Genomic DNA, 26,595 nt, shown 5'->3' on the forward strand with positions numbered 1-26,595 from the left:
CAACATTGAATCCCTGTGACCTTTGATCCCTCAGGTGGCACTGCATTAAAAACCGGCATCATTGTGTAAAGGATCTTACTGCGTGGGCTCAGGAACATTTCAGACACACAGTTCGTCGCTACATCTACAAGTGCAAGTTAAAACTCTACCATGCAAGGTGAAAGCCATACATCAACAACATCCAGAAACGCTGCCGCCTTCTCTGGGCCCAAGCTCATTTGAAATGGATTGCTCATTTGACATCGTAGTAAAAGAGTGCGAGTACTAGACTGGCCTGCCTACAGTCCAGACCTGTCGCCCATTGAAAATGTGTGGCGCATTATGAAGCGCAGAATATGACAACTGAGACCCCGGATTGTTGAAGAAGTGACGTTGTACATCAAGCAAGAATCGGAAAGAATTACACCTACAAAGCTTCAACAGTTAGTGTCCTCAGTTCCCAAACGCTTATTGAGTGTTGTTAGAAGGAAAGGTGATGTAAGACAGTGGTAAACATACCACTGTCCTAGCTTTTTTGAAACGTGTTGCAGACATCCATTTCAAAATGAGCAAATATTTGCACAAAAACGTCTATCAGTTTGAACATTAAATATCTTGTCTTTGTGGTTTATTCAATTGAATATAGGTTGAAGAGGATTTGAAAACCATTGTATTCTGTTTTTATTTACATTTTACACAATGTCCCAACTTCATTGGAACTGGGGTTGTACTTTTTGATTGATCTGGTGGATTAAAGTTCAGCCAGTTTTTTAATGAGTTTGTTGTCATTATGCTGCCTTTGAATTCGGTGATTTATGAGATAATAGCATCTATTGTTTTTGAGTTAGCGTGTTAAAAACCGAGGGGAAACTCAACATAGGAATTGGGGTTGTACTATAATGCTAATGTTTTATTATTTGTTTTGCTTTTTAATGCATGTAAGGCAATATATCAATTTAGTAATCTACAAATTCAAATCTTAACATTTTCATTAAAGTAACATTTCAAAATGTTTCAAAACCCCCTTACCCATGGTTTTAAGGCACCAGTCTGCCTGCACATTGACACAAGCAGGGGAGCCCTAGCATCATTTCATAAAATACTTGCTAAAGACATGTCTAAAAACCTGCCAGATGTGACAAGCAGATATTAATAATAATAATAATGCTACTCTGCAAGTTTAAAGAAAACTAGAAAAAAAGTTTCAAGATGAAAGCTTGTTTGTTTAATCGCCGTCATCCCTTTCTTCAGTAGCCTAACCCCTTCTTGATCTCTTCCCTCAGCTCCAACAAGCGCAAGTCCATTGACGACAGTGAGATGGAGAGCCCGGTGGACGATGTCTTCTACTCGGGCCGCTCCCCAGCAGCTGGAAGCAGCTCTCAGTCCAGCGGTTGGCCTAATGATGTGGATGCAGGTAGTCTCACCACAGTCCAAAACTTTCCATCAGATTGTGCACATATTTTAGATCCCTCTATAAAAGCTCAGCTGAGGTCCATATCAATTCAGACACTGAAACATATTTGGTGGTTTGAGAATAAATTTGTGATTGAATAATTAGTTGGGTGAATACGGTTTTAAAAAGGAATAGTTTGCTTAGTTATCATGTTACAGGGTAGCATATGTCACATGTCATAGAATCCAATGGATGCTGATATTGTTTAACCTTTACTTTGCAAACCAAGCACGCAACACAGTCAAAACTATTACACAAAACTATTACATTTATTAATCCTATTAGCTCAACCAGTAATTTGCACCACTTTTTACCAAAATTGGAGCAACTTTAACTTTTGACCCCTGTACAAACTGAAATTGACCTTTCTCAGTGTTCTTGCTGTTTTTACCCCATAACTCCATACCATTCATTCACAGATAGTCCAAACTATACCTTTTTGGAATCTTTATGATCAGACAAATAATATGGAATACCTTTCAATATGATTGGAGCATTTTTAAATTTTGACCCCTGTGTAATACTTCAATTGACCCCTTCTTGGCCACCTGTTGAAAGTTCACGTGGGTACCTGGCATTTTTAAAAGAGTAATGTCTAAGGAGTATGTGTGCCAAATTTGGTGCTTGCATCACCATTTGAAGCATTTTTTTCAGTTATCCGCTGCACTATTAAGTGACTTGAAATGGACCTAAAGCCATGTTTCATCTCTTCCTTCAACAAACACTCCCTTTTGTCTTTATGCTGTGCTGACCCTTCTTTATGTAACCCTCCACACCATCCTCACTTATTCTCGTCCTCCTCCACTGACTGCCTCATCTTCACTTAACCGCCATGTTGTAAGACGCCACCCCACTGAGTAGAACAGACTGGGCTGAGGTAGCAGAACTGTCACCTTGAAATGACAGCTTTTGATACATGACCCGTAGGAGAGGGAACTTAAAGGCTCAGTTCATCCAAATCCCCCCAAAATAATTTTACTGGGTATTTATCTAGCACTGCAGTTACTATACAGTTGTTGCTAAAACCTCTGTCTCCACCCCAAAGGAATGGAGGTGAAAGTTATTATGGTTGTCGTGCTCAACACATTTAAGTATGTAATTCAAGCTTGCTGTCTGTTGGAAACTATTTACTACCAAACATAAAAAAAATATCTTTAGAGTGGTTTTCTGGATTATTTTGATTAGCTGTGGCACTGTTTCTCAAATTACACTTTACATTAAGTTTTTGCTTTTACACGAGCACCACACCCAACTTTCCATTCACCTCAGTTATAACAGGGTGCTGGCAGAAGTGCCACAGATGGAAATCTCAAAATCTCAGCAAATAAAACTAAAACTATCTGAATGCCTATTAGGTGCAAGAGAACGTATATTTTGTGTTTGTGGTCGGAGCCGTTTGTAATTATCGTCTGTGAAATGCGCGCGCGTGTGTGTGTGTGTGTGTGTGTGTGTGTGTGTGTGTGTGTATATATATATATATATATATATATATATATATATATATATATATACATATATTTAAAATGTAGTGCTGTCAGGTGGTTCTAAAATTTAATCTAATTAATTGCCGGCTTTATGACTAATTAATATAAATAAATCACTTTAGAAAAAAGTAATTACCCCTCAAATTGTGAGGCACAGAGAGCGGAAAAACCTGAGGTGCTCAGAAACACAAAGCAGTTAGCAAAAAAACCTTCACTAACAATTACAGAAATGGTTTGTATAAAAATAAAATATGAAACCTGTGAATATTGCAAAAATGGCACATCATGAACTCATTGAGCACAGTGTTGTTGCTGCACTACAAAGTGTATTTTAACATTTTTTTAATAAACCCTATTAAGGTGGTACCCCGCCGACAGAAAATTAATGAATTAAGGTGGTGTTGCTGTGTGATGCACCATTTCTCATTTTGTATTTCAGGGATTTTTGTATGAATTTGAAATATAGCTGCAATCCTTGAGCTGTAACCTCTTGAGAGAGTGTGTGTGTGTGGGGGGGGGGGGGGCTTTTAATAATCTCAGATAAAATTACAGCATTTGAGTGTAATTCTATTACATATGTCACAGAGGTCTCAAACAAGTTCAGTGATGATTAAAGCAGGCAAATGTCTTTCAAAACACAGAATTGTGTGATTTTGGAGACTTTTAAATCTCAAGCATTAAAATGAGAGAGGTATATAAATTTATTTTGCAGGATATCACCCTTTTAATTATCTTATTTGATGACCATTTTCATTGAAAATAATCTGATCCATGGATGTTAAAACCTGGATGAAAAACATTTTTATACATTTAACATGTTGTGGCTGTGTTTAATTAATGATCGTTAAGGCTTAAGCATTTCACTACAAAATTCCACAAAACTTCTGCTAGTTCAAGCAACAGAAAGATTCCAGATATTTTCATGTCCGCTATAGCTTCATATGAAAATAAAGACTGGAGCACTGTGGATGTGCTGAAATCATTATTGATTGCCAAATTAATGGGTATTTGGTGCACTTTTGTTGTCATTTTTAAAACATAATATTAATATATATTCTGGCCTGACACTGGTGTTTACAAAATTACCATGGACAGAATAATGACTGGGTCAAAAGTCATGGGGAAGCACAATTCAACCTGATTATTATTATCATTTATCAATGCTTTATTTCTTTTATACTTAGTTATATACGAGGTCTGTTAGAAAAGTATCGGACCTTTTTATTTTTTTTCAAAAACCCGATGGATTTGAATCACATGTGTTTACATGAGCAAACCTTGAACCTTCGTGCACATGCATGAACTTTTTCATGCCTGTCGATTGCGTCATTTCCTGGTAAGCAGCCTTTGTGTGGACAGTGTGCAGCGCACTCGGCGGATTTTCATTTCAAGAAAAAAGACGGAATGACTGGAGCAGCACCGCATCAAATTTTGCCAGAAACTGGGCGACAGCCAGGTGGAAACCATTCGGATGATTCAGATGGCTTTCGGTGACTTTTCAGTCGTGTGACTATCCGAGAAATTGTGGAAGAGGTGGGCATGTCACAACATGTCCTGTGAGACTTCAACACAAAGGCGCTTTTGCTCCGCCGTCGGCAGCTTCGTGCCGAAGCCATCGGCATGATTTTCACCGCCACTCTTTTCATGGCCAAATCTTCTGTCACAGTGAAATGTGCTGAAAAAGTGCTGATGGCCACCTCTTCTGCAATTTCTCGGACAGTCACACGACGGTCCCACATCACCACAGCGTTCACTTTGAAATGGTCTGGTCATTTCAGCATGTTGATGGCCGACCGGAGCGTGGCTCGCTCTCCACCGTTGTGCGGACGTCTTTAAACTGGTTGTACCGCTCCTTAATCTGTGTGATGCCCACAGCATCGTCACCGAAAGCCGTCCGAATAATCCGAATGGTTTACACCTGCCTGTCGCCCAGTTTCTGGCAAAATTTGATGCGGCGCTGCTCCAGTCTTTCCGTCTTTTTCCTTGGAATGAAAAAACGCCGAGCGCACCACACACACCTCATACAAAGGCTGCTTACCAGGAAATGATGCAATCGACAGGCGTGGAAAAAATTCACGCATGCGCACGAAGGTTCAAGGTTTGCTCATGCAAGCACACGTGATTCAAATCCATCAGGTTTTTGCAAAAAATAAAAAAGGTCCGATACTTTTCTAACAGACCTTGTGTATATATATACGAGGGCTGTCAATAAAGTAACGGTCCTTTTTATTTTTTTCAAAAACCATATGGATTTCATTCATATGTTTTTACGTCAGACATGTTTGAACCCTCGTGCGCATGCGTGAGTTTTTCCACGCCTGTCGGTGACGTCATTCGCCTGTGAGCACTCCTTGTGGGAGGAGTCGTCCAGCCCCTCGTCGGAATTCCTTTGTCTGAGAAGTTGCTGAGAGACTGGCCCTTTGTTTGATCAAAATTTTTTCTAAACCTGTGAGACACATCGAAGTGGACACGGTTCGAAAAATTAAGCTGGTTTTCAGTGAAAATTTTAACGGCTGATGAGAGATTTTGAGGTGATTCTGTCGCTTTAAGGACTTCCCACGGTGCGAGACGTCGCGCAGCGCTCTCAGGCGGCGTCGTCAGCCTGTTCAAGCTGAAAACCTCCACATTTCAGGTTCTATTGATCCAGGACGTCGTGAGAGAACAGAGAAGTTTCAGAAGAAGTCGGTTTCAGCATTTTATCCGGATATTCCACTGTTAAAGGAGATTTTTTTAATGAAAGACGTGCGGACGGGTCCGCGCGTTGGGACGCAGCCGCCGCAACGCAACGCCACAGGAAAAACACCTCTGTTGGAAGCCTTAAGGACAAGTTGGAACATGTCCTGCTGTTAAACAATTTCTCATATACTCACTCCACTGAAAGCCATCAAAAGCCGCCTGGATTTTACAAATGGTTATCAACACGGAGGTGTTTTTCCTGTGCCACCGCACCGCGTCGGCTGCGTCCCGACGCGCGGACCCGTCCGCACGTCTTTCATTAAAAAAATCTCCTTTAACAGTGGAATATCCGGATAAAATGCTGAAACCGACTTCTTCTGAAACTACTCTGTTCTCTCAGGACGTCCTGGATCAATAGAGCCTGAAATGTGGAGGTTTTCAGCTTGAACAGGCTGACGACGGCGGCTGAGAGCGCTGAGCGACGTCTCGCACCGTGGGAAGTCCTTAAAGCGACAGAATCACCTCAAAATCTCTCATCAGCCGTTAAAATTTTCACTGAAAACCAGCTTAATTTTTCGAACCGTGTCCACTTCGATGTGTCTCACAGGTTTAGAAAAAATTTTGATCAAACAACGCGCCAGTCTCTCAGCAACTTCTCAGACAAAGGAATTCCAACGAGGGGCTGGACGACTCCTCCCATAAGGAGTGCTCACAGGCGAATGACGTCACTGACAGGTGTGGAAAAACTCACGCATGCGCATGAGGGTTCAAGCATGTCTGACGTAAAAACATATGAATGAAATCCATATAGTTTTTGAAAAAATAAAAAGGACCGTTACTTTATTGACAACCCTCGTATATATGTGTGTGTGTGTGTGTGTGCGCGCGCGCGCTTGCAAGACAGGGTTGTGTGTCTTTGTCCACTATATAGTACTCTCACCCCATCTGTATTATGCTTTGTTCAGTATTTAAAATTTTTAAAATTAAGGATTTAAAAAAAGACAGGGGTGGTGGCCAAGTGGTTAGTGCGCTTGGTTTCCATGCGGAAGGTTCCCAGTTCAAACGTCACCCCTGCCAGATTTTTCCATGAAATGCGTCAGGAAAGTCATCTGGCGTAAAACTTGTGCTAATTCAACATGCAGATCCACTTTGGATCTGCTGTGGCGACCCTGAGTGAAAACAAGGAAGCAACCGAAGGGACTATCTCAGGGTAAAAAATTTTTTTTAATATATATATAAAAAGGACAACCTGATAAGAGGCCTGGGAATGTAGTGGGATCTGTATGTTCCTCAGATACTTTACCATCTGAATACTGTGGGTTTTCCTGTTTAGCAGTGCAGCAAATATAACTCAGCGTAACCACCCATTCACCTGTTAAGCCACGCTTTCTTGATCTGTGACTTACAGCAATTAACCACCATAATGGGCACCATGTCAAATGTGTTTACAGTAAACATCGAGTATCATATTATTTCCTGTTGAATGGCTAAACTTTCATCTAGTTCATAACCATCACTCTCACTCATGTGCTGCTATTACAGTCCTACCAGCATTATTAATGTAACTGTTTATGACACTTGGTGCACCCTTTAACATTAATCTCACTGATCGCCCATTATTTAACCAGCCCTCTTTCTCTCTCTCTCTCATTCTTTCTGTCTTTATCTCTTTTCTCTCCTCCCCTCTTCCATTGTTAACTCTTCCCTTCTCCCCTGTTTGGCCTTTCAGTGCAGCACCATTTGGCCAGTGTGCAGGAGAGGAAGATTAAGCATGAGAGCGATGGAGTGCAGTTTCCTTACCATGGTTAGAACAACATTAAACATTATACTGTGTACATGTATACATGCTTTACCTCAGCTCACTTCTTGTTCAACTCTTCCTCTACATTTGTGTCTGCCCTCTTTCAACTTTGTTTGCACTTCTGTGAACCTGTTCTGCTGTCTTCCTATTATCTTTTGCTCCTCTGTCTCCTCTTTTCTTCATTCTTTTCCACTGTCATTTCTTGTTCTCTGGCTGTGCTGATGCTGGGTGGAGTTGTTTCTTCCAGATGTCTGCTGTTGTCCACTGGGTTCTCACAAGTCTTTCGGTAGCCCAGTAGCTCTATAACATCCACCACCAGCACTTGCTCCAAGATAAAAATTAATCTGTGAAAGTAAACAAACATACCGTAAAATGTTTTTTGGCATATGTAAATGATCTCTCAGCTACACCTGTGTTGACATACATTGCATCTAAAGATGAATCTGCTGTATTTGCCCTCACCCGAGGGCATTTAAATGGTGCTGTGTTTCTGCTTGTGTATGTCAGCATCAGTACCTCAAAAACTTGCTTTGATTGTCTTAAAAATTTCACACAGCGTGTAGGGTTATCGTACATCAACCCTCCACAATCAGGCAGACGGTGTCCAAATCTACTACTAATAAAAAGAGCACGTCGGCTTTATTTGTATGGGACCTGTACGAGGTCTGTCAATAAAGTAACGGTCCATTTTTTTTTTTTTTTAATTATATGGATTTGAATCACGTGCGATTGCATCACACAAGGTTGAACCCTCTTGCGCATGCGTGAGTTTTTCCATGCCTGTCGGTGACGTCATTCGCCTGTGAGCACGGCTTGTGGGAGGAGCGCTCCACCCCCCTCGTCGGATTTTTTCCTGAGAGAAAATGGCCGAACGCTTGGAGCAGCGCTACTGCATTAAGTTCTGCCAGAAACTTGGCGACAGCCAGGCAGAAATGATTCGGAAAATCCACACGGCTTTTGGAGATGAAGCCATGAGCATCACACGGATTAAGGAGTGGTACAACCGGTTTAAAGACGGGCGCGTAACGGTGGAGAGCGAGCCGCGCTCCGGTCGGCCATCAACGAGCCGAAATGACGAGATCGTTTCTAAAGTGCACGCTGTGGTTATGCGGGATCGTCGTGTGACTGTCCGAGAAATTGCAGAGGAAGTGGACATTAACAGGACTTCGGCACATTCCATCGTGACGGAAGATCTGGGCATGAAACGAGTGGCGGCGAAGTTCGTGCCAAAGTTGCTGACGGCGGAGCAAAAGCAACATCGTGTTGAAGTCTCACAGGACATGCTGGACTCCATTCACACTGATCCCAGCTTTATGGACACTATAATCACCGGAGATGAGTCCTGGGTGTATGGGTACGATCCGGAAACGAAATTCCAGTCGTCACAGTGGAAGCATTCCACGTCGCCAAGACCGAAGAAGGCGCGCCAAGTGCGCAGCAAGATAAAGGTAATGCTGACTTTTTTTTTGACTCCCGTGGTGTGGTACACCACGAGTATGCTCCACAGGGTCAAACAATAACAAAAGAGTATTATAGGGATGTCCTCCGTCGTCTACGTGATGGTGTGCGGCGCAAGAGACCGGAGTTGTGGGCCAGAGGAAATTGGCGCCTCCACCACGACAACGCGCCAGCTCATTCCTCTCATTTAATTCAGACTTATTTGACCAAAAACCAGACTCCGGTGGTTCAACAGGCACCTTACTCCCCTGACATGGCCCCTTGCGACTTCTGGCTCTTCCCAAAACTTAAAATACCATTAAAAGGAACCCGATTTGAGACAAGAGAGGACATCATGGCTGCGACGACGGCGGAGCTGCGCGCCATCCCGAAAAAGGCGTTTTTGGAATGCTTCCAACAGTGGCGACACCGCTGGGAGAAGTGTGCGGAGTCCCAAGGAGAGTACTTCAAGGGTGATTAGTTTCCAACCCTCCAGGTAAGCCAGTTTTTTTTTTTTCCCAGCCAATGGTCCGATACTTTATTGACAGACCTCGTATACAACAAATGCAGCTAAAAGTGATTTACGCAATGATTTGTGATTTAAATAAGTGGCAACCTGTTTGCTGAAAAGTGAAACTGGTACAGAAGTAGCTCCAGACAACAAGATGCTCTCAACAAGATTTTCTTTATGGCCTCCGCTACTTTGCGTGAAACTGGGAAATAGAACATGGCACATATCTACGATATATAAAAAGAAGTTTCTAGTATGTATGTACAAGAGTTCAGAATTTCAGCTTTTATTTCCTGATATTTACATTTAGATGTGTTTTTGTCTCATATTCAGTGGTGTCAAAAGTACACACATTTGTTACTTAAGTAGAAGTATAGATACTGCAGTTTAAAAACACTCTGGTAAAAGTTGAAGTATCAACTTGACCTCTTTACTCAAGTAAAAGTGAAAAAGTATGTACTCCAAAACCTACTTAAAGTATAAAAGTATAAAGTAACCTTAAAAAAAAGAAAAGAAAAAAAAAAGGTAGATGCCACTATATGAATTGAAAGCTTAATTTAAAAACTGATTCATTCTACATGTGGCCCAAGACCCAAAACCCAAAATTACCCCCCAACACCACCTGCACGAAAATGTTTCAATTCTAGAAGCTCTGAAATGCAATCTGGGACTATTCCAGACAATAAACTGCAGTGAGTGCAGCATCCATTTAGTGAGAAAAAAAAAAAAACTTTCCTTATTCAGATTCATTCCAGTAGTATTCTGCTCTTACTAGGATGCAGCAGTTTTCTAGTTTGGCAGATAGTTCTGGAGGAAATCACTGAAGAAATTAACACATTGAAAATATGGTTTGACCGAAACAAACTGTCATTAAACTTAAATAAAACAGGGATGAAATGGAGGTGTAAGAGTCACTAGGTGTTCACAGGAAACACTTATTTATTTCTGTATGTATGTATGTATGTTCATTGTTAGTTGCTTTTATATTTTATTTTTCTGTTGTGTTTCTATTCAGGTTCTTTTTGTCTCTTTCTCTGAAATTGTATATAATAATTATCATTAGATTATTAATATATAAACAAAAATAAATTTAAGAAATATTACAATTTGAAAACAAATGCACCCGAACGTGAAGACAGCTGGAACTGCTTCATGCTAACTTTTAACATTGAAAATGCCATAGACATGCTAACGTGTTAGCGTCGCTCCCATTTTTAAGTTATAAAATACATCTATCAACTGTTTCAGAAGACCATAACAGGTCGGTTTAACATAGAAAAGGTAAATAATACTCACAGAAGTATGCTCTTTAGGGTTTTAGCGGGGGAAAATTAAGCGAAAGAAAGAAAGAATAAACGAAACAATAGGTTGAAGCATTGCTTCAATCTGCAAACCACTGCTTCGACTGGTTCAAAATCCATTCCTTTATCTTCATTGATCCATGTTTCTGATATACCAATTATGTTAATTTTTTTTTAAATTGACTTAAATATTCTTTAATGTTGTTAAAGTTTGCATACAGACTTCTGCTGTTGAAATGGATTATTGATAATTTGTTATCCGTTTTAATGATCCGATTAAACTGTTCATCTGTATAATAGCAACAACTGTCATTGATATTTGAGAAGAAATTGTTGTCCGGGTCTATATCGTGCTCCAAGTCCAGTACATTGTGGTCTGTGTATTTAAATGTTCTCAGTTCTAGTTTTCCATGATCAGCAATCCTGTGAGTTATATCCTTCTTGTCTCCAGATGTAGATGATGTAGTAGATGAATAGGTTCCTCTGGTCTGTCATGGTGTTGTGATGTGTTTGTGTCCTCATACCTTATTGGTCGTATTTGTCCAGTTCCTTGATGTTCCTGATTACCATAACCTTCGCTTGTTCTGGTGTTCCGTTCAGTTTGATGAATGTTTTGCAGTTGGATGTCCATGTCTGTTGAATTTTTCCCTGATTTTTTTAAGAGACGAGCTTTCCTGGTGTTGTCTGCGTTTCTTTTGGTCAGATGTTCATTGATGAATACGTTTGTTCCTTTGAGTTTCCGTCCCTGTTTTAACAATGCCATTTTATGTTTTCTGTTGACAAACCTCATTATAACTGCTCGCTTGTCTCCATCCTCTCTCCTGGGCAGGGGGTGGCACGCTTCAATGTTATTACAGTTCATTTGAATATCTTTAGATTGCAGGAAGTCAGCCACCTGTTGTTCCACTGAGCTGGCCTCCCCTCCGCTGTCTTCTGACACCGCCCGTGCGTAGGATCGAGGTTTAATATGAATTCCTGTAATAATAACGTCGTTCATCCTTGTATACTGTTCCAACTCTGCAACACGGTTCTCCAGGTGCACCAGACGCCGGTCTTTCTCGGCATTCTGGATCCGGAGAGCCTTCACTTCTTCCACCAGCTCCATAATGGATTTCTGCTGCATTTTAACAACAGAGATTTCCTCAGACAAAAAGTCCAGGGACTTCTTGATATCGTCTCCCTCCTCCGCCGTCAGTGCCTTCTTCGGACCCATAGTCAGATAAATCCGCGCTGGCACCTCGGTAAAGCCGCGCCGGTGGATGTGCGCTGGCGCCTCGAGCTTCCGGTGGATGTGCGCTGAGGCGTCAGCGCACATCCACCGGCGCTGAAGCCAAGAGTAACGAGGCTGTTTTAAAAATGTAAGGAATAGAAAGTACAGATACTTGTGTGAAAATGTAATAAGTAGAAGTCGGAAGTAGGCAGAAAAATAAGTAATGGAGTAAAGTATAGATAACTAAAAAGTGTACTTAAGTACAGTAACGAAGTATTTGTACTTCGTTACTTGACACCTCTGCTCATATTCATCTTTTGATCTTAAACCCAAATGTCTTCAGTGAACAACAAAATACAACCCCAATTCCAGTGAAGTTGGGACATTGTGTAAAATGTAAATAAAAACAAAATACAATGATTTGCAAATCCTCTTCAACCTATGTTCATTTGAATACACCACAAAGACAAGATATTTAATGTTCAAACTGATAGACTTTTTTGTTTTTGTGCAAATATTTGCTCATTTTGAAATGGATGCCTGCAACACATTTCAAAAAAGCTGGGACATGGGTAACAAAAGACTGGGAAAGTTGATGAATGCTCAAAGAACACCTGTTTGGAACATTCCACAGGTGAACAGGTTAATTAGTAACAGGTGATTGTCATGATTGGGTATAAAAGGAGCATCCCCAAAAGGTGTTGTACATCAAGCAAGAATGGGAAAGAATTCCACCTACAAATCATCAACAATTAGTGTCCTCAGTTTCCAAATGCTTATTGAGTGTTGTTAGAAGGAAAGGTGATGTAACACAGTGGTAAACATACCACTGTCCCAGCTTTTTTGAAACGTGTTGCAGGCATCCATTTCAAAATGAGCAAATATTTGCACAAAAACATCTATCAGTTTGAACAGGAAATATTCAATTGAAATTCAAATTCAATTGAATATAGGTTGAAGAGGATTTGCAAATCATTGTGTTTTTATTTAGATTTTACACAATGTCTCAACTTGATTGGAATTGGGATTGTAAAGGAAATGGCCTTGCTGTTCCAATACTTCTGGAGGGGAATGTATGTACAGTGAGGAAAATAAGTATTTGAACACCCTGCGATTTTGCAAGTTCTCCCACTTAGAAATCATGGAGGGGTCTGAAATTTTCATCTTAGGTGCATGTCCACTGTGAGAGACATAATCTAAAAAGAAAAATCCGGAAATCACAATGTATGATTTTTTTAATAATTTATTTGTATGTTACTGCTGCAAATAAGTATTTGAACACCTGCCAATCAGCAAGAATTCTGGCTCACACAGACCTGTTAATGTTTCTTTAAGAAGCCCTCTTATTCTGCACTCTTTACCTGTATTAATTGCACCTGTTTGAACTTGTTACCTGTATAAAATACACCTGTTCACACAATCAATCACACTCCAACCTGTCCACCATAGCCAAGACCAAAGAGCTGTCTAAGGACACCAGGGACAAAACTGTAGACCTGCACAAGGCTGGGATGGACTACAGGACAACAGGCAAGCAGCTTGGTAGAAGACAACAACTGTTATGATTATTTATTAGAAAGTGTAAGAAACACAAGATGACTGTCAATCTCCCTCAGTCTGGGATTCCATGCAAGATCTCACTTTGTGGGGTAAGGATGATTCTGAAAAAGCTCAGAACTACACAGGAGGACCTGATCAATGACCTGAAGAGAGTTGGGACCACAGTCACAAAGATTACATTAGTAACACATGATGCTGTCATGGTTTAAAATCCTGCAGGGCAGCAAGGTCCCCCTGCTCAAGCCAGCACATGTCCAGGCCCGTTTGAAGTTCACCAGTGACCATCTGGATGATCCAGAGGAGGCCTGGGAGAAAGTCATGTGGTCAGATGAAACCAGAATAGAGCTTTCTGGAATCATCTCCACTTACCATGTTTAGAGGATGAGAACAACCCCAAGAAAACCATCCCAGCCGTGAAGCATGGGGGTGGAAACATCATACTCTGGGGGTGCTCTTCTGCAAAGGGGACAGGATGACTGCACCGTATTGAAAGGAGGATGGATGGGTCATGTATTGCGAGATTTTGGCAAACAACCTCCTTCCCTCAGTAAGAGCATTGATAATGGGTCATGGCTGGGTCTTCCGGCATGACAATGACCCCAAACACACAGCCAGGGCAACTAAGGAGGGGCTCCGTAAGAAGCATTTCAAGGTCCTGGAGTGGCCTGGCCAGTCTACAGACCTGAACTCAATAGAAATCTTTGGAGGGAGCTGAAAATCCAAATCTGAAAGATCTAGAGAAGATCTGTATGGAGGAGTGGACTAAAATCCCTGCTGCAGTGTGTGCAAACCTGGTGAAAAACTACAGGAAAAGTTTGACCTCTGTAATTGCAAACAAAGGCTACTGTACCAAATATTAACATTGATATTCACAAGTGTTCAAACACTTATTTGCTGCAGTAACATAAAGATAAATTATTTAAAAAAAAATCATTCATTGTGATTTCCGGACTTTTTTTTTTTTTTTTTTTTTTTAAGATTATGTCTCTCACAGTGGACATGCACCTAAGATGAAAATTTCAGATCCCTCCATGATTTCTAAGTGGGAGAAGTTGCAAAATCGCAGGGTGTTCAAATACTTATTTTCTTCACTGTAGGTTTCAATTACCCATGAAAATATCCTATAAATACCCAAATACCGTATATGGTAAATGTCACCAAATGTTAAGAACAATAAAATCAGTTTCCAGTTTCACATAATATTTACTACACTGGTTTTGGCTTAGCAAGTGGCAGGAGCTACACAATAGTTTAATAACTGACATTTTATTGTTTGATGATAAACATCATTTTCATTTCAGTTGAATATATATGTGTTTGTGTGTGGATGTAAAATTAGAGCTGAGATTCTTTGCAGCAGTTTGTCATGAATAGTGGGATATTTTATTTTACAACCTCAAATCAGAAGAAGTTGGGGATTATATGGTAAATGCAAATAAAAACCCTACAGTGATCCTTACATTTACTTTGACTTCTATTTCATTGCAGACAGTTGTGGTTGTTGTTGTTGTCGTCGTCCATTCGGCTGCTCCCGTTTTTTTGTTTGAGGTCGCCACAGCGGATACAGCCAGATCCACACTGGTAGTTGGCACAAGTTTTCAGATGCCCTTCCTGACGCAACTCCAGTCTTACCTGGAGAAACACACACACAGCCATTGGGGTTCCAAAGAGGTCTCCCATCCAAGTACTAACCAGATTCTGCACTGCTTAGCTTCTGAGATCTGACGGGATCAGGCTGACACAGAGCAGACCGACATTTCATTGCAGACAGTATGAACCCAAAATATTTCATGTTTTGTGTTGTCAACTTCATTTCATTTGTTAATACGAGGTCTATTAGAAAAGTGTCCGACCTTATTATTTTTTTCAAAAACCATATGGATTTGAATCACGTGTGATTGCGTCAGACAAGCTTGAACCCTTGTGCGCATGCGTGAGTTTTTCCACCCCTGTCAGTTGCGTCATTCGCCTGTGAGCAGGCTTTGAGTGAGGAGTGGTCCAGCCCCCTCGTCGTCGTTTCATTGCCAGGAAATGACGGAATGATTTGGACTTTTTTTCCATCAGAATTTTTTCAGAAACTGTTAGAGACTGGCAGCTGGAAACCATTAGAAAAATTTATCTGGCTTTCGGTGAAAATGTTACGGGCTTGGTAGAGAATAAGGAGTGTTACTGTCGCTTTAAGGATGGCCCCCAGCGGCTGTGGGGCGTGCCGCGCTCCGAAGCCGCTATCGACAGGCTGAACGACCATTTCATTTCTAAACGGATGGCTGTCTGGATCCGTGACCATCGTGTACCATTTCTCTGGTTATCACAAGAGCTGGACATCAACCATTTTCCGGCAGATTTCACTTTTAACAAGAGATTTTGTCATGGAAAGCCGAGCGGAGGCTTCGCGCGTCACAATGGATTCGCTACTGGAGCGAGACAAAACCACCTCCATTTTGGTCTCACAGGACGGCTTTAAGATGGCATTCAGACAATTCAGACAATTCATTCAGTCTCAATGTGCCGAAAAGGTGCTGATGTCCACGTCTTTTCACAATTCCTGTGCTAGTCAGACGACGTCCCGGATAAAACACAGCGTCCAGTTTGGAAATGAACGACACATTCCACTGTTACAGAAGTTTTTGTCATGGAAAGAAGGCTTCGCGCGTCGCGGCGGTGCTGCATGGCGCAAAGCAACGCCGTGATGAAGCCTCACAGGACATGTTCTGGCATGTCCAGGCACATCCACAATTTCTCGGATAATCACTCGATGGAAAAACCACCATGTCCAGCTCTCCACAAGTTCTCTTATACTCACTCGACTGGTAAGCACTGAAAGCCGAGATAGACATGTCCAAACTTGTCCTCTGACACGCCAAAACGGAGGTGTTCCTTTGTCTTGCTTCATCAGCGAATCGGTCATGACCCGCGAAGCCTCCGCGCGGCTTTCCATGACAAAATCTCTTGTTAAAAGTGAAATCTGCCGGAAAATGGCTGATGTCCAGCTCTTGTGATAACCAGAGAAAGAGCACACGACGGTCTCGTATCCACAGAGCCATCAGCTTAGAAATGATCCAGTGGTTTGTGCCGCGACGTCGCAGCTCGCAGCGCACCGACCGGCCTTAAAGGGGTCCTTAAAGCTGTAGTTAAAGTCCTTATTCTCTGTGAAGCCCGTAAAATTTTCACCAAAAGCCAGATAACTTTTTCGAATGGTTTCCAGGTGCCAGTCTCTAACAGCTTCTGAAAAAATTCTGATGGAAAAAAAGTCCTTTTCATTCCGCCATTTCCAGACAATGAAAATCCGACCACTCCTTCCACAAGGCGTGCTCACAGGCGAATGACGTCACCGACAGGCATGGAAAAACTCACGCATGCGCACGAGGGTTCAAGCATGTCTGACGTAAAAACATATGAATGAAATCCATATAGTTTTTAAAAAAAATAAAAAGGGCCGTTACTTTATGGACACACCACGTACATCAGTCAGTGTGGTACTGTTTGTAACAGTTTCTGTCTGGCTAAAGACAGAGGCCAATTTTACAAAGTTTGCACATCCAGCAGGTTGACTTCTTGCAAACCTTGCAAGAACGCCACCCCTTTGTGGATCACTGGCAAGTTGGGTTTCCACTGCTTGTTGGCACCGGGCAGTGGCTTTTGGCTGATGGAGCCATCACACCCTCACAAACACACACACACACACCTTCACAAATGACACTATCACCCTGCCTTTTCCTCACAAATTACTACATTTATGTTTGGTGTCTGTCTCTGTAGTTTTCTGTCACTTTTGCGCTCATTTTCATACTTTTTCCTCATTTCAAATGTCACCGAACGCACTTTACCGTAATATATGCAACATATAGCATACTGTTGGAAAGCACATGTTCTTGGCTTGCTGTCAGTGTTGAAATTTTTCAGATTGAGGGCTTACATGAGAACTTACGGTAATGAGAATCAGCGGCGCACTAGTGTGAAACTTCCGTGTTTTTCCTCTGTGTTATGACATCACAGGCTTACGTTTACCGTAATACACCATATATCATTGGAAAGCCCTTGGTGTTAGCTTAACAATGCAGTTTGAATCATTCGGATTGGACAAACTATGGCGGAGTTCCGGTAAAAAAAATACGCATATGGAAAATATGGCGTGGGCGCCATCGCCGTAGATAAAGGGTTAAGAACAATGTTTCTCAACGTTCAGTTGCAAGGAATTTAAGGATTACATCATCTATAGTCCATAATATAATCACAAGATTCAGAGAGAAGTGAGAACTGAGAGATCTGGGGAACTTTCTACACATAAGCGGCAAGGCCGAAAACTAACATTGAATGCCCGTGACCTTCGATCCCTCAGGCGGTACTGCATTTGAAAACTGACATTGTGTAACGAATCTTACAGCGTGGGCTCAGGAACACTTCAGAAAGCCATTGTCAGTTAAAACAGTTCATCGCTACATCTACAATTGCAAGTTAAAACTCTACCATGCAAAGTGAAAGCCATACATCAACAACATCCAGAAACGTCGCCGCTTTCTCTGGGCCCGAGCAGTTTCAGAAATACTCAGACCAGCCTGTCTGGCACCAACAGCCACGCCACATTCAAAGTCACTTAAATCCCCTTTCTTCCCCATCCTGATGCTCGATTTGAACTTCAGCAAGTTGTCTTCATCACATCTAGATGCCTAAATCCATTAAGTTGCTGCCATGTTATTGGCTGATTAGCTATTTGTGTTAACAAGCAATTGAACAGGTGTACCTAATAAAGTGGCTGTAGAGTGTATAGACATCTGTGGTTGTGGTTGGAGAAACTGCCTAGTGCAGCTTTTGTCTGTTGCATCACCAGTTACACAACTTGGTATAGAGGATGATTTTATTTTAAAGGATATGCGAAATTTCATCTGCTGTTTGACACAAGGTGTATGGGAAACCTGAGACATGATGTTTTCTTGTCTTATATTTTGTCTCTACTCCACCCCACCATGAAGCTGTGAAAGGGGATGTAACAGACAAATGTTGGACCATTCCCAGTTTCTCCACTCACATCCACAGAAGCTTATAATTCTTTCAAAGCTGTCATGGTGTCTTGGTGGCTTGCCTCAGTATTCTCCTTTCAGCATGGTCAGTCAATTCTCTCAATCACACATCACATCTGAGCCAATAGGGGAGGTGCAATTATTATTGCCTTATTGTGCCAACTTTTGCAGTTAGCCAGACTTCTGGTTGCCTTAAAACTGGTGTAGCCAGCATTAAAAATACATCAGATAGGTGCAAACCAGACTGGACAAACTAAGCAATTAACAATAAATACATACCTTGCAGTTCAACCACATCCCACTGATTTTACTTCTCTTGAAGTGGCACACAGCAACCAGTGTGAAGTAAGTGGCTACAATTACTTGCTCACCACTACCACTACTATCAACCTAACCAAAGCAGCTTATTAAGAAAAGAAACACAACTCCGCATTACATGGAGAATGTGGATGGGTGGCATCAAACCGGCCGGGAGCCTGCTTCTCTTGAAGCAAGCACACTAATTGCTTGGGCACCACACTGCTCTGTAATACCCCTGTTACACATGGGCAGAGTCCGTTCTGCATCCCTTGTGCAAGCAAGAAATCACACAGGATGACCACAGGATGCCGTAGAAATACATGGTCCCCATGAAGTGTGGTGCTGCACCTGACAAAAGCAGAAGAGTCTCCTTGGCTAGAGGATGCTCAAATACTGCACATGCCATGCACAAACACTGCATAGACCACACTATGACCTCTCTCTTTCTCTCTGAGTGTACACGAACAGTGAGGAACTATGACGTCATGCTTTTAGACAACTGCATACTGCTCTAATCCAGCATACAGTAATGTTCAGAATAATAGTAGTGCTATGTGACTAAAAAGATTAATCCAGGTTTTGAGTATATTTCTTATTGTTATATGAGAAACAAGGTACCAGTAGATTCAGTAGATTCTCACAAAACAAGACCAAGCATTCATGATATGCACACTCTTAAGTCTATGAAATTGGGCTATTAGTAAAAAAAAGTAGAAAATGGGGTGTTCACAACAGTGTGGCATTCAGTCAGTGAGTTCGTCAATTTTATGGAACAAACAGATGTGAATCAGGTGTCCCCTATTTAAGGATGAAGCCAGCACCTGTTAAACATGCTTTTCTCTTTGAAAGCCTGAGGAAAATGGGACGTTCAAGACATTGTTCAGAAGAACAGCGTAGTTTGATTAAAAAGTTGATTGGAGAGGGGAAAAGTTATACGCAGGTGCAAAACATTATAGGCTGTTCATCTACAATGATCTCCAATGCTTTAAAATGGACAACAACAAAAAAACAGACGCGTGGAAGAAAACGGAAAACAACCATCAAAATGGATAGAAGAATAACCAGAATGGCAGAGGCTCGCCCATTGATCAGCTCCAGGATGATCAAAGACAGTCTGGAGTTACCTGTAAGTGCTGTGACAGTTAGAAGACGCCTGTGTGAAGCTAATTTATTTGCAAGAATCCCCGCAAAGTCCCTCTGTTAAATAAAAGACGTGCAGAAGAGGCTACAATTTGCCAAAGAACACATCAACTGGCCTAAAGAGAAATGGAGGAATATTTTGTGGACTGATGAGAGTAAAATTGTTCTTTTTGGGTCCAAGGGCCGCAGACAGTTTGTGAGATGACCCCCAAACTCTGAATTCAAGCCACAGTTCACAGTGAAGACAGTGAAGCATGGTGGTGCAAGAATCATGATATGGGCATGTTTCTCCTACTATGGTGTTGGGCCTATATATCGCATACCAGGTATCATGGATCAGTTTGGATATGTCAAAATACTTGAAGAGGTCATGTTGCCTTATGCTGAAGAGGACATGCCCTTGAAATGGGTGTTTCAACAAGACAATGATCCCAAGCACACTAGTAAATGAGCAAAATCTTGGTTCCAAACCAACAAAATTAATGCCTCGCAGATGTGAAGAAATCATGAAAAACTGTGGTTATACAACTAAATACTAGTTTAGTGATTCACAGGATTGCTAAAAAAGCAGTTTGAACATAATAGTTTTGAGTTTGTAGCGTCAACAGCAGATGCTGCTATTATTGTGAACACCCCCTTTTCTACTTTTTTTTACTAATAGACCAATTTCATAGCCTTAAGAGTGTGCATATCATGAATGCTTGGTCTTGTTGGATTTGTGAGAATCTACTGAATCTACTGGTACCTTGTTTCCCATGTAACAATAAGAAATATACTCAAAACCTGGATTAATCTTTTTAGTCACATAGCACTACTATTATTCTGAACACTACTGTATACGAGGTCTATTAGAAAAGTATACGACCTTATTATTTTTTTCAAAAACCATATGGATTTGAATCACGTGTGATTACATCAGACATGCTTGAACCCTCGTGGGCATGCGAGAGTTTTTTCACGCCTGTCGGTTACGTCATTCGCCTGTAGGCAGTCTTTGAGTGAGGAGTTGCCCACCCTCTTGTCGATTTTTTTCATTGTTTAGGAATGGCTCAGAGACTGCTGCTTTGTTTGATCAAATTTTTTTCAAAACTGTAAGGCACAACTGAGTGGACACCATTCGATAAATTCATCTGGTTTTCGGTAAAAATTTTAACGGCTGATGAGAGATTTTGGTCTGGTAGTGTCGCTTTAAGGACGGCCCACGGCGCCTGACGGCGATATGCGCTTCAAGGCGGCAGCGTCTCGCCGTTTCAAGTTGAAAACTTCCACATTTCAGGCTCTGTTGACCCAGTAAGTCGTCAGAGAACAGAAAACTTTCAGAAGTCGGCATGAGTAGTTTATTCGGACATTCCATTGTTAACGGACATTTTGTAATGAAAGAACGTGCGGGCAGAGTCGCATGTCGGGCCGGACCCGACCGCGGGGGGTCACGACAGGAAAAACACCTCCGTTGGAAACCTTAACGGGCAAGTTGGAACATGCCCAAGCTGTTAAACAATTTCTCAGTTACTCACTTGTTGAAAACCATCAAAAGCCTCCTGAATTTTACAAATGGTTTTCAACACGGAGGTGTTTTTCCTGTCGCAGCGCACACAGATTTGCCGAGTCGTCACGGAAACGACTCGGCGAATTTGCGCGCACGTCTTTCATTAAAAAATGTCCTTAAACAGTGGAATGTCCGCATAAAGTCCTCATGCCGGCCTCTTCTGAATCTTCTCTGTTCTCTCACGACGTCCTGGGTGAATTAAGCCTTAAATTAGGATGTTTTCAGGTCGAAAGAGGCCGACGACGGCGCCTGGAAGCGCTGCACGACGTCCCACTCCATGGGAAGTCCTTACACAGACAGAAACACCCCATAATCTCTCATCAGCCGTTAAACCTTTCACCGAAAACCAGCTTAATTTCTCGAATAGTGTCTACTCGGATATTCCTCAAGGTCCAGAAAAAGTTTTGATAAAGCAACGCGCGCCGTCTCGAGCAGCGTGTGAAACAAAGGAATTCAGCCGAGAGGGCGGGACCACATCTCACTCAAGGCCTGCCCACAGGGAAATGATGTCACCGACACACGTGAAAAAACTCACGCATGCGCACGAGGGTTCAAGCATGATTGGTGTAATCGCACGTCATTCAAATCCATATAGTTAAAAAAAAAAAAAATGAAAGGGTTCGGTTTATTATCTAATAGACCTTGTATGTCAAAAAAAGCTGCAGATCTCGGTGGAAATGTGACACCATCTTTACCGCCCTAACTTTGTCGGAGACAACAATGACGCACAAGGGATGCTGAAGCAGTCACACAGAAAAGTGTGTCCCTTCTGCATCTCCACAAAGTTTTAGAATGCACAACGGCTTCACAAATGACACCATCCTGTGTAACGGGTCCCAAAGGGATCAGTATGCATTGGTAAAATTGGGGACTCAGCAGTGGTTTCACATTTCTGTGAAACTGAACGTGTCAAAACCCTTGTGATTGCAACGCTCTGTCAGTGCCATTAACTGGCTTTGTGTCCTAATTTTTTTTTTTGTTGCTGGGATTCATGGTGGCCTACTCAATTGTAACTTTCAACTTAGGATGAGTCAGCAGTGCTTCTGCTAATTGCAGGAAATACTGAGGGAAAACACCAAGACAAGACTTCCTTGTCCTATACTAAATTGTATATTATAAATGTTTATCTTATCGCAACAACAATATCAATATCAACAACATAGTTTATTCCTTCCCGTAAAGTGGGCTACCAATTTTTGGGTCCACATGCTACATTTTTGTCACTGTCCCTTTGTTTTGGATGGACATAGCAATTAGCAAGCTTTCTGCAAATTAGCAAAATTACAGTTAAGAAGATTAATTCAAAATCATCATTGTTTGACATGTGAACTACGTTTTTGGGAAATTACGAGGAGGAGCATTGCATCAGCAATTCTTGTCTTCCCTAATCCATATCACATTATTAGTATTAGTATCTACTTGGCAGAAATATGCGTTGTGTGACATTATGACGAGAAAAAGAAGGGAACTGATCAGTCGGGGCCACTGTTTGCACTGTGTAGTTGCTTTTGTTCAAATGTTTAATTACTTGAAGTATTTTGCATTTTCACATTCTGCATCGCTCTCATTGCCTCACCACTTGAATACAAACAAAATTTCTGAGGCAATGTGAGTTTTTCGCCAACATTTGGTCGAGAGCTTTGGGCGTCGTAATTTCCTTTCCAAATCATAAGAGTGAACATGAACAATGAAGGATGGAGAAGAGGTCTGCGAATTAGGCCCCGTTGAGCAGCGGCATTGGCCGCTTCATCCAGCCAGTTGTTTAGTCAGAGCTGTTGAGTGGTGTCTCACCTGCTTCGGGCCTTGATTCAACTGTCTCTGAAAGAAAGGCGGCCCAGGAAAAACAACATATGACCCAAACAAACAAGACTAAAGGCACTCAGGTGTGTCATCAATACATAAGACACCTTCTGTCTCTGAGACGAGCTTACTCACCAGCACACACATTTACAAATGACACACGCAGACAGGACTAAATTTAAGCGCGTGTGTACGCTCGTTCTCTGATTTACATTCACACAAACACACAGACACACTCCCCAGTCTGGAGAGGAGCAGCGCTCTGGTCCAGATGGCGCCTCCATGTGTCTACAGCGAAGGGAGCTACTGGGTTACAGCAGACATCTGTTCTGGTGATGGTGGTGGTGGTGTTGGGAGTGAGAGATGGGAAGAGGAGAGGAGAGGTGGGGGGTAGGAGATGGAGGGAGGGTCCTCTGCTTCTTCCCACTCTGGAGGTGATTGTCTACCTGAATGAGAAGCTCTGAGGCATAGCATGTGATCATGTAATTCATCATTAAGCCTCCTCTCGTCGCCTCTCCCTGTCTGCCTGCTTGCTTATCCTGCTCGGTGGTGGGGAAACCTGCAGTCTTCAGGCAACTCAACTTTTTAGTAACTGGTTTTCTGGAGTGTTTTAACATTGGCCTGAGTTTCACCTCATTACTCGATGTTATGGGCATAGAACTGTGAGTTTGGCATTGTTTGGTATCTGTTGGCTGTCCTTGCTTTGCTTGAAGCACATTGCTTTAGTGTTTATGAGTGCTAATGATGTGCAAGGTAGTCACTTAATGAAGGATGCCGCTCTGTTAATGTACTCTGCATTGTTGTGTGTTCTTACCTGAATGAAGCCTGTGTGAGTGTCCTGGGTGTGCGTGCATGTGTGAGTGCGTGGTTCTGTGACAGTTTGAGGTTAGTGTAGTCGCCAGCTTGTTAGCGTGGCAAGACTAGAGGGTCATGGGAGCAACTGGCTGCCAGTCTGCTCCTGCAGTGTGCCAGGAGCAGGACACAGAAATAATGTACAACAAACAACTGTGCGCACTTACGCACACAACACACACACACACGCACACACACACAGATTAAGGGAGAGATCAGAGTAACTTCTGTTAGCTTTATCAGACAACGCTTTCATTGGGCATCTGGGCCTCATTTGCTGCTTCTGGCGCCACGTAGAACCAGATACTTCAGCAAGATACCAACTAATTAGGGAAAAATCACAGACTAAAAGCAGTATGTATAATTTAAGGCTGTGTATGCATAATAAGCTTGTAGTAATTGAATTGGTAATTTGGTGCTACACAGTCATCTCTGTATGTAACACAAGACCTGGAACCAAATATACGTGGCTGTAATGATGTATTGTGACATGATGGGGTTTAGTTTTTTTAAAGCAGTATAGACATTTAATAATCAAAGTACCAGTTAAAAGTACTGGTGCTGGTGGTTATCTCTGGATTCTGTAGAGTGAAGCAGATTAGAGTCTACAACTCCCCCTGGAGGGAATGCCAGTCCATCACAGGTTACTTCTCCAGCCAAGACCAGTACTCATTTACAACTGCATGTACTGGAATTATGCAGATGAAGTGTCTTGTCTACGGACACAGGATGAACAGGAATCAAATCCAGGTCTGCATATTTGAAGCCCATGTCCGATCCCACTAACCTGTCGGGTACCATAGTCTCATTTGAGGGTGGGCGCTAAAGGGTTAAAATGAAAGAGCATACGACGCAATAAATGTACTTCCGGGGACAGCCCCATTATTGCTCAGTCACTTGTCTGTCTGTGGTTTTGAGCAACTTACAGGCGAAAATGCAAACAGAGTGAAGATGCGGTGGAAAGTGGACATGTGTTGCGGTTTGGTTATGACCCGGAGCTCAAACATGGTGAGACGGTTGTGCAGGCATCGATGAGAAACCACAGCTAATCTGTCAAGATCTGTAAATCTCACTAAAACTTACAAACACAACCTCTTCCATTTGCCTTGTCTTCCTTTCTCTACTGGAAACTGAAAAAAACTGCACGTTTCATGACTGCTTCGGTGATTGTAGCCGAAAAGAAACCAGTTACACCATTTTTCCATTAGAAGTGATACTATGTTTGTGCAGGCTCTCCCCGGAAGTGGTCAAATCCTGTGATGTCACGCAGTGGTTCAAATGAGACTGCACTGCCCCATTGGTAGCACTTTTTAAATTATAATGCAGCCACAAATAGGAACAGGGCACTAAATGATAACATTGTGTAAAAATGTGATTGCATTAAATGTAATGTTCGAAAGTTTACCTGTTACATTCTTAATCAAGTGCAGTCCAAGATAGCAGCTTCCACCAGCTCTTTACACTACGCCATCTTGGTCGGGCAGTCCAAAAAATATAGATTCAGTGTTGATTTGTGTCTTTGAAAGGCAGCGATGACCTTAGTGGCCATCAACCCTGGGCTTTGGACATGAAAGAAAGTGACAAACAACCTAATTTCAAGCTACATGTTACTTCAAACCATCATTTTGAGAGAGTTAGAGCGAGAAGGAAGAATTCTGCTTCAGCTTCATTGCTATAAAATGCTTTCCGCGTGGTTATGTGAAAGTACACCGTGTTATTTGAATCATACCAATGCTGAACAATCAGAAAATAATGGATTGATTCTCTTATTTAGTACATTGCTGTACTGAAATGCCCCCCCCCCCCAAAAAAAAACACCACCACCACATTCCACCACCTCTTTTGCGGTTGAAGTTGTACGAAATCCTTTCCACAAGTATCATCGTGTTGAAGTTTCGATTGTAACTCCCGTGGAACATTCAAAAATTCACGATTTACTTAATTGATTTAGTCTTTTTTTGCGTAAAAGGTCCCCCTCTCTCTCCCTCTCCCTCCTCCCAATCCACTAAACACCCAGTATAAGGCAGGCATATCTGTCGGATATTTCATAAGCAACACAAATATACTTATTGATTGATCTGGTGGATTAAAGTTCAACCAGTTTTATAATGAGTTTGTTGTCATTATGCTGCCTTTGAATTTGGTGATTTATGAGATAATAGCTTCTATTGTTTTTGAGTTACCGTGTTAAAAACCGAGGGGAGACTCAATTTTCATTCTATCTACCTATCTCTGTCTCTTTGTTTACTGGTTTTCAGGATACCTGTAAAATGGAGGGGATTTATCAGCATTGAAATAATGAATAATTCATACTAATTCATACCTTATTCTACCAAATCCACATCTTGATCTCAATCAAACTGCACGTTAACAGTTTATAGTAGGACTCACATGGATTGTAGTTTTCCTTGATATTGAAGGTGAAAAAACTTTCAAATTGATCCAGGGCTCGATCAATATCAATATCTGCCTCAGTTGCAAATTCAGCTCTTCCTTGAACAAGCCCCCCCCCCCCCCCCCCCCCCCA

The 26,595-nt window shown here is 41.9% G+C and overlaps 1 protein-coding gene across 17 annotated transcripts in view; it reads left to right on the forward strand.

Moving 5' to 3' along the window:
- The window catches only part of nfixb (nuclear factor I/Xb), a 333,084-nt gene that overhangs the window by 287,840 nt on the left and 18,649 nt on the right, over nucleotides 1-26,595 (forward strand). For 12 of the 17 annotated variants that reach the window (XM_034189498.1, XM_034189500.1, XM_034189503.1 and 9 more), the window contains 2 exons: nucleotides 1,263-1,393; nucleotides 7,322-7,396. In XM_034189498.1, coding sequence (XP_034045389.1) covers nucleotides 1,263-1,393; nucleotides 7,322-7,396 — 206 coding nt within the window. The remainder of the gene's footprint in view (nucleotides 1-1,262; nucleotides 1,394-7,321; nucleotides 7,397-26,595) is intronic. The other 5 variants (XM_034189499.1, XM_034189508.1, XM_034189502.1 and 2 more) reach the window with 1 other exon arrangement.

Source organism: Thalassophryne amazonica, chromosome 16 (assembly GCF_902500255.1).
Source record: "Thalassophryne amazonica chromosome 16, fThaAma1.1, whole genome shotgun sequence".
Lineage (NCBI taxonomy): Eukaryota > Metazoa > Chordata > Actinopteri > Batrachoidiformes > Batrachoididae > Thalassophryne > Thalassophryne amazonica.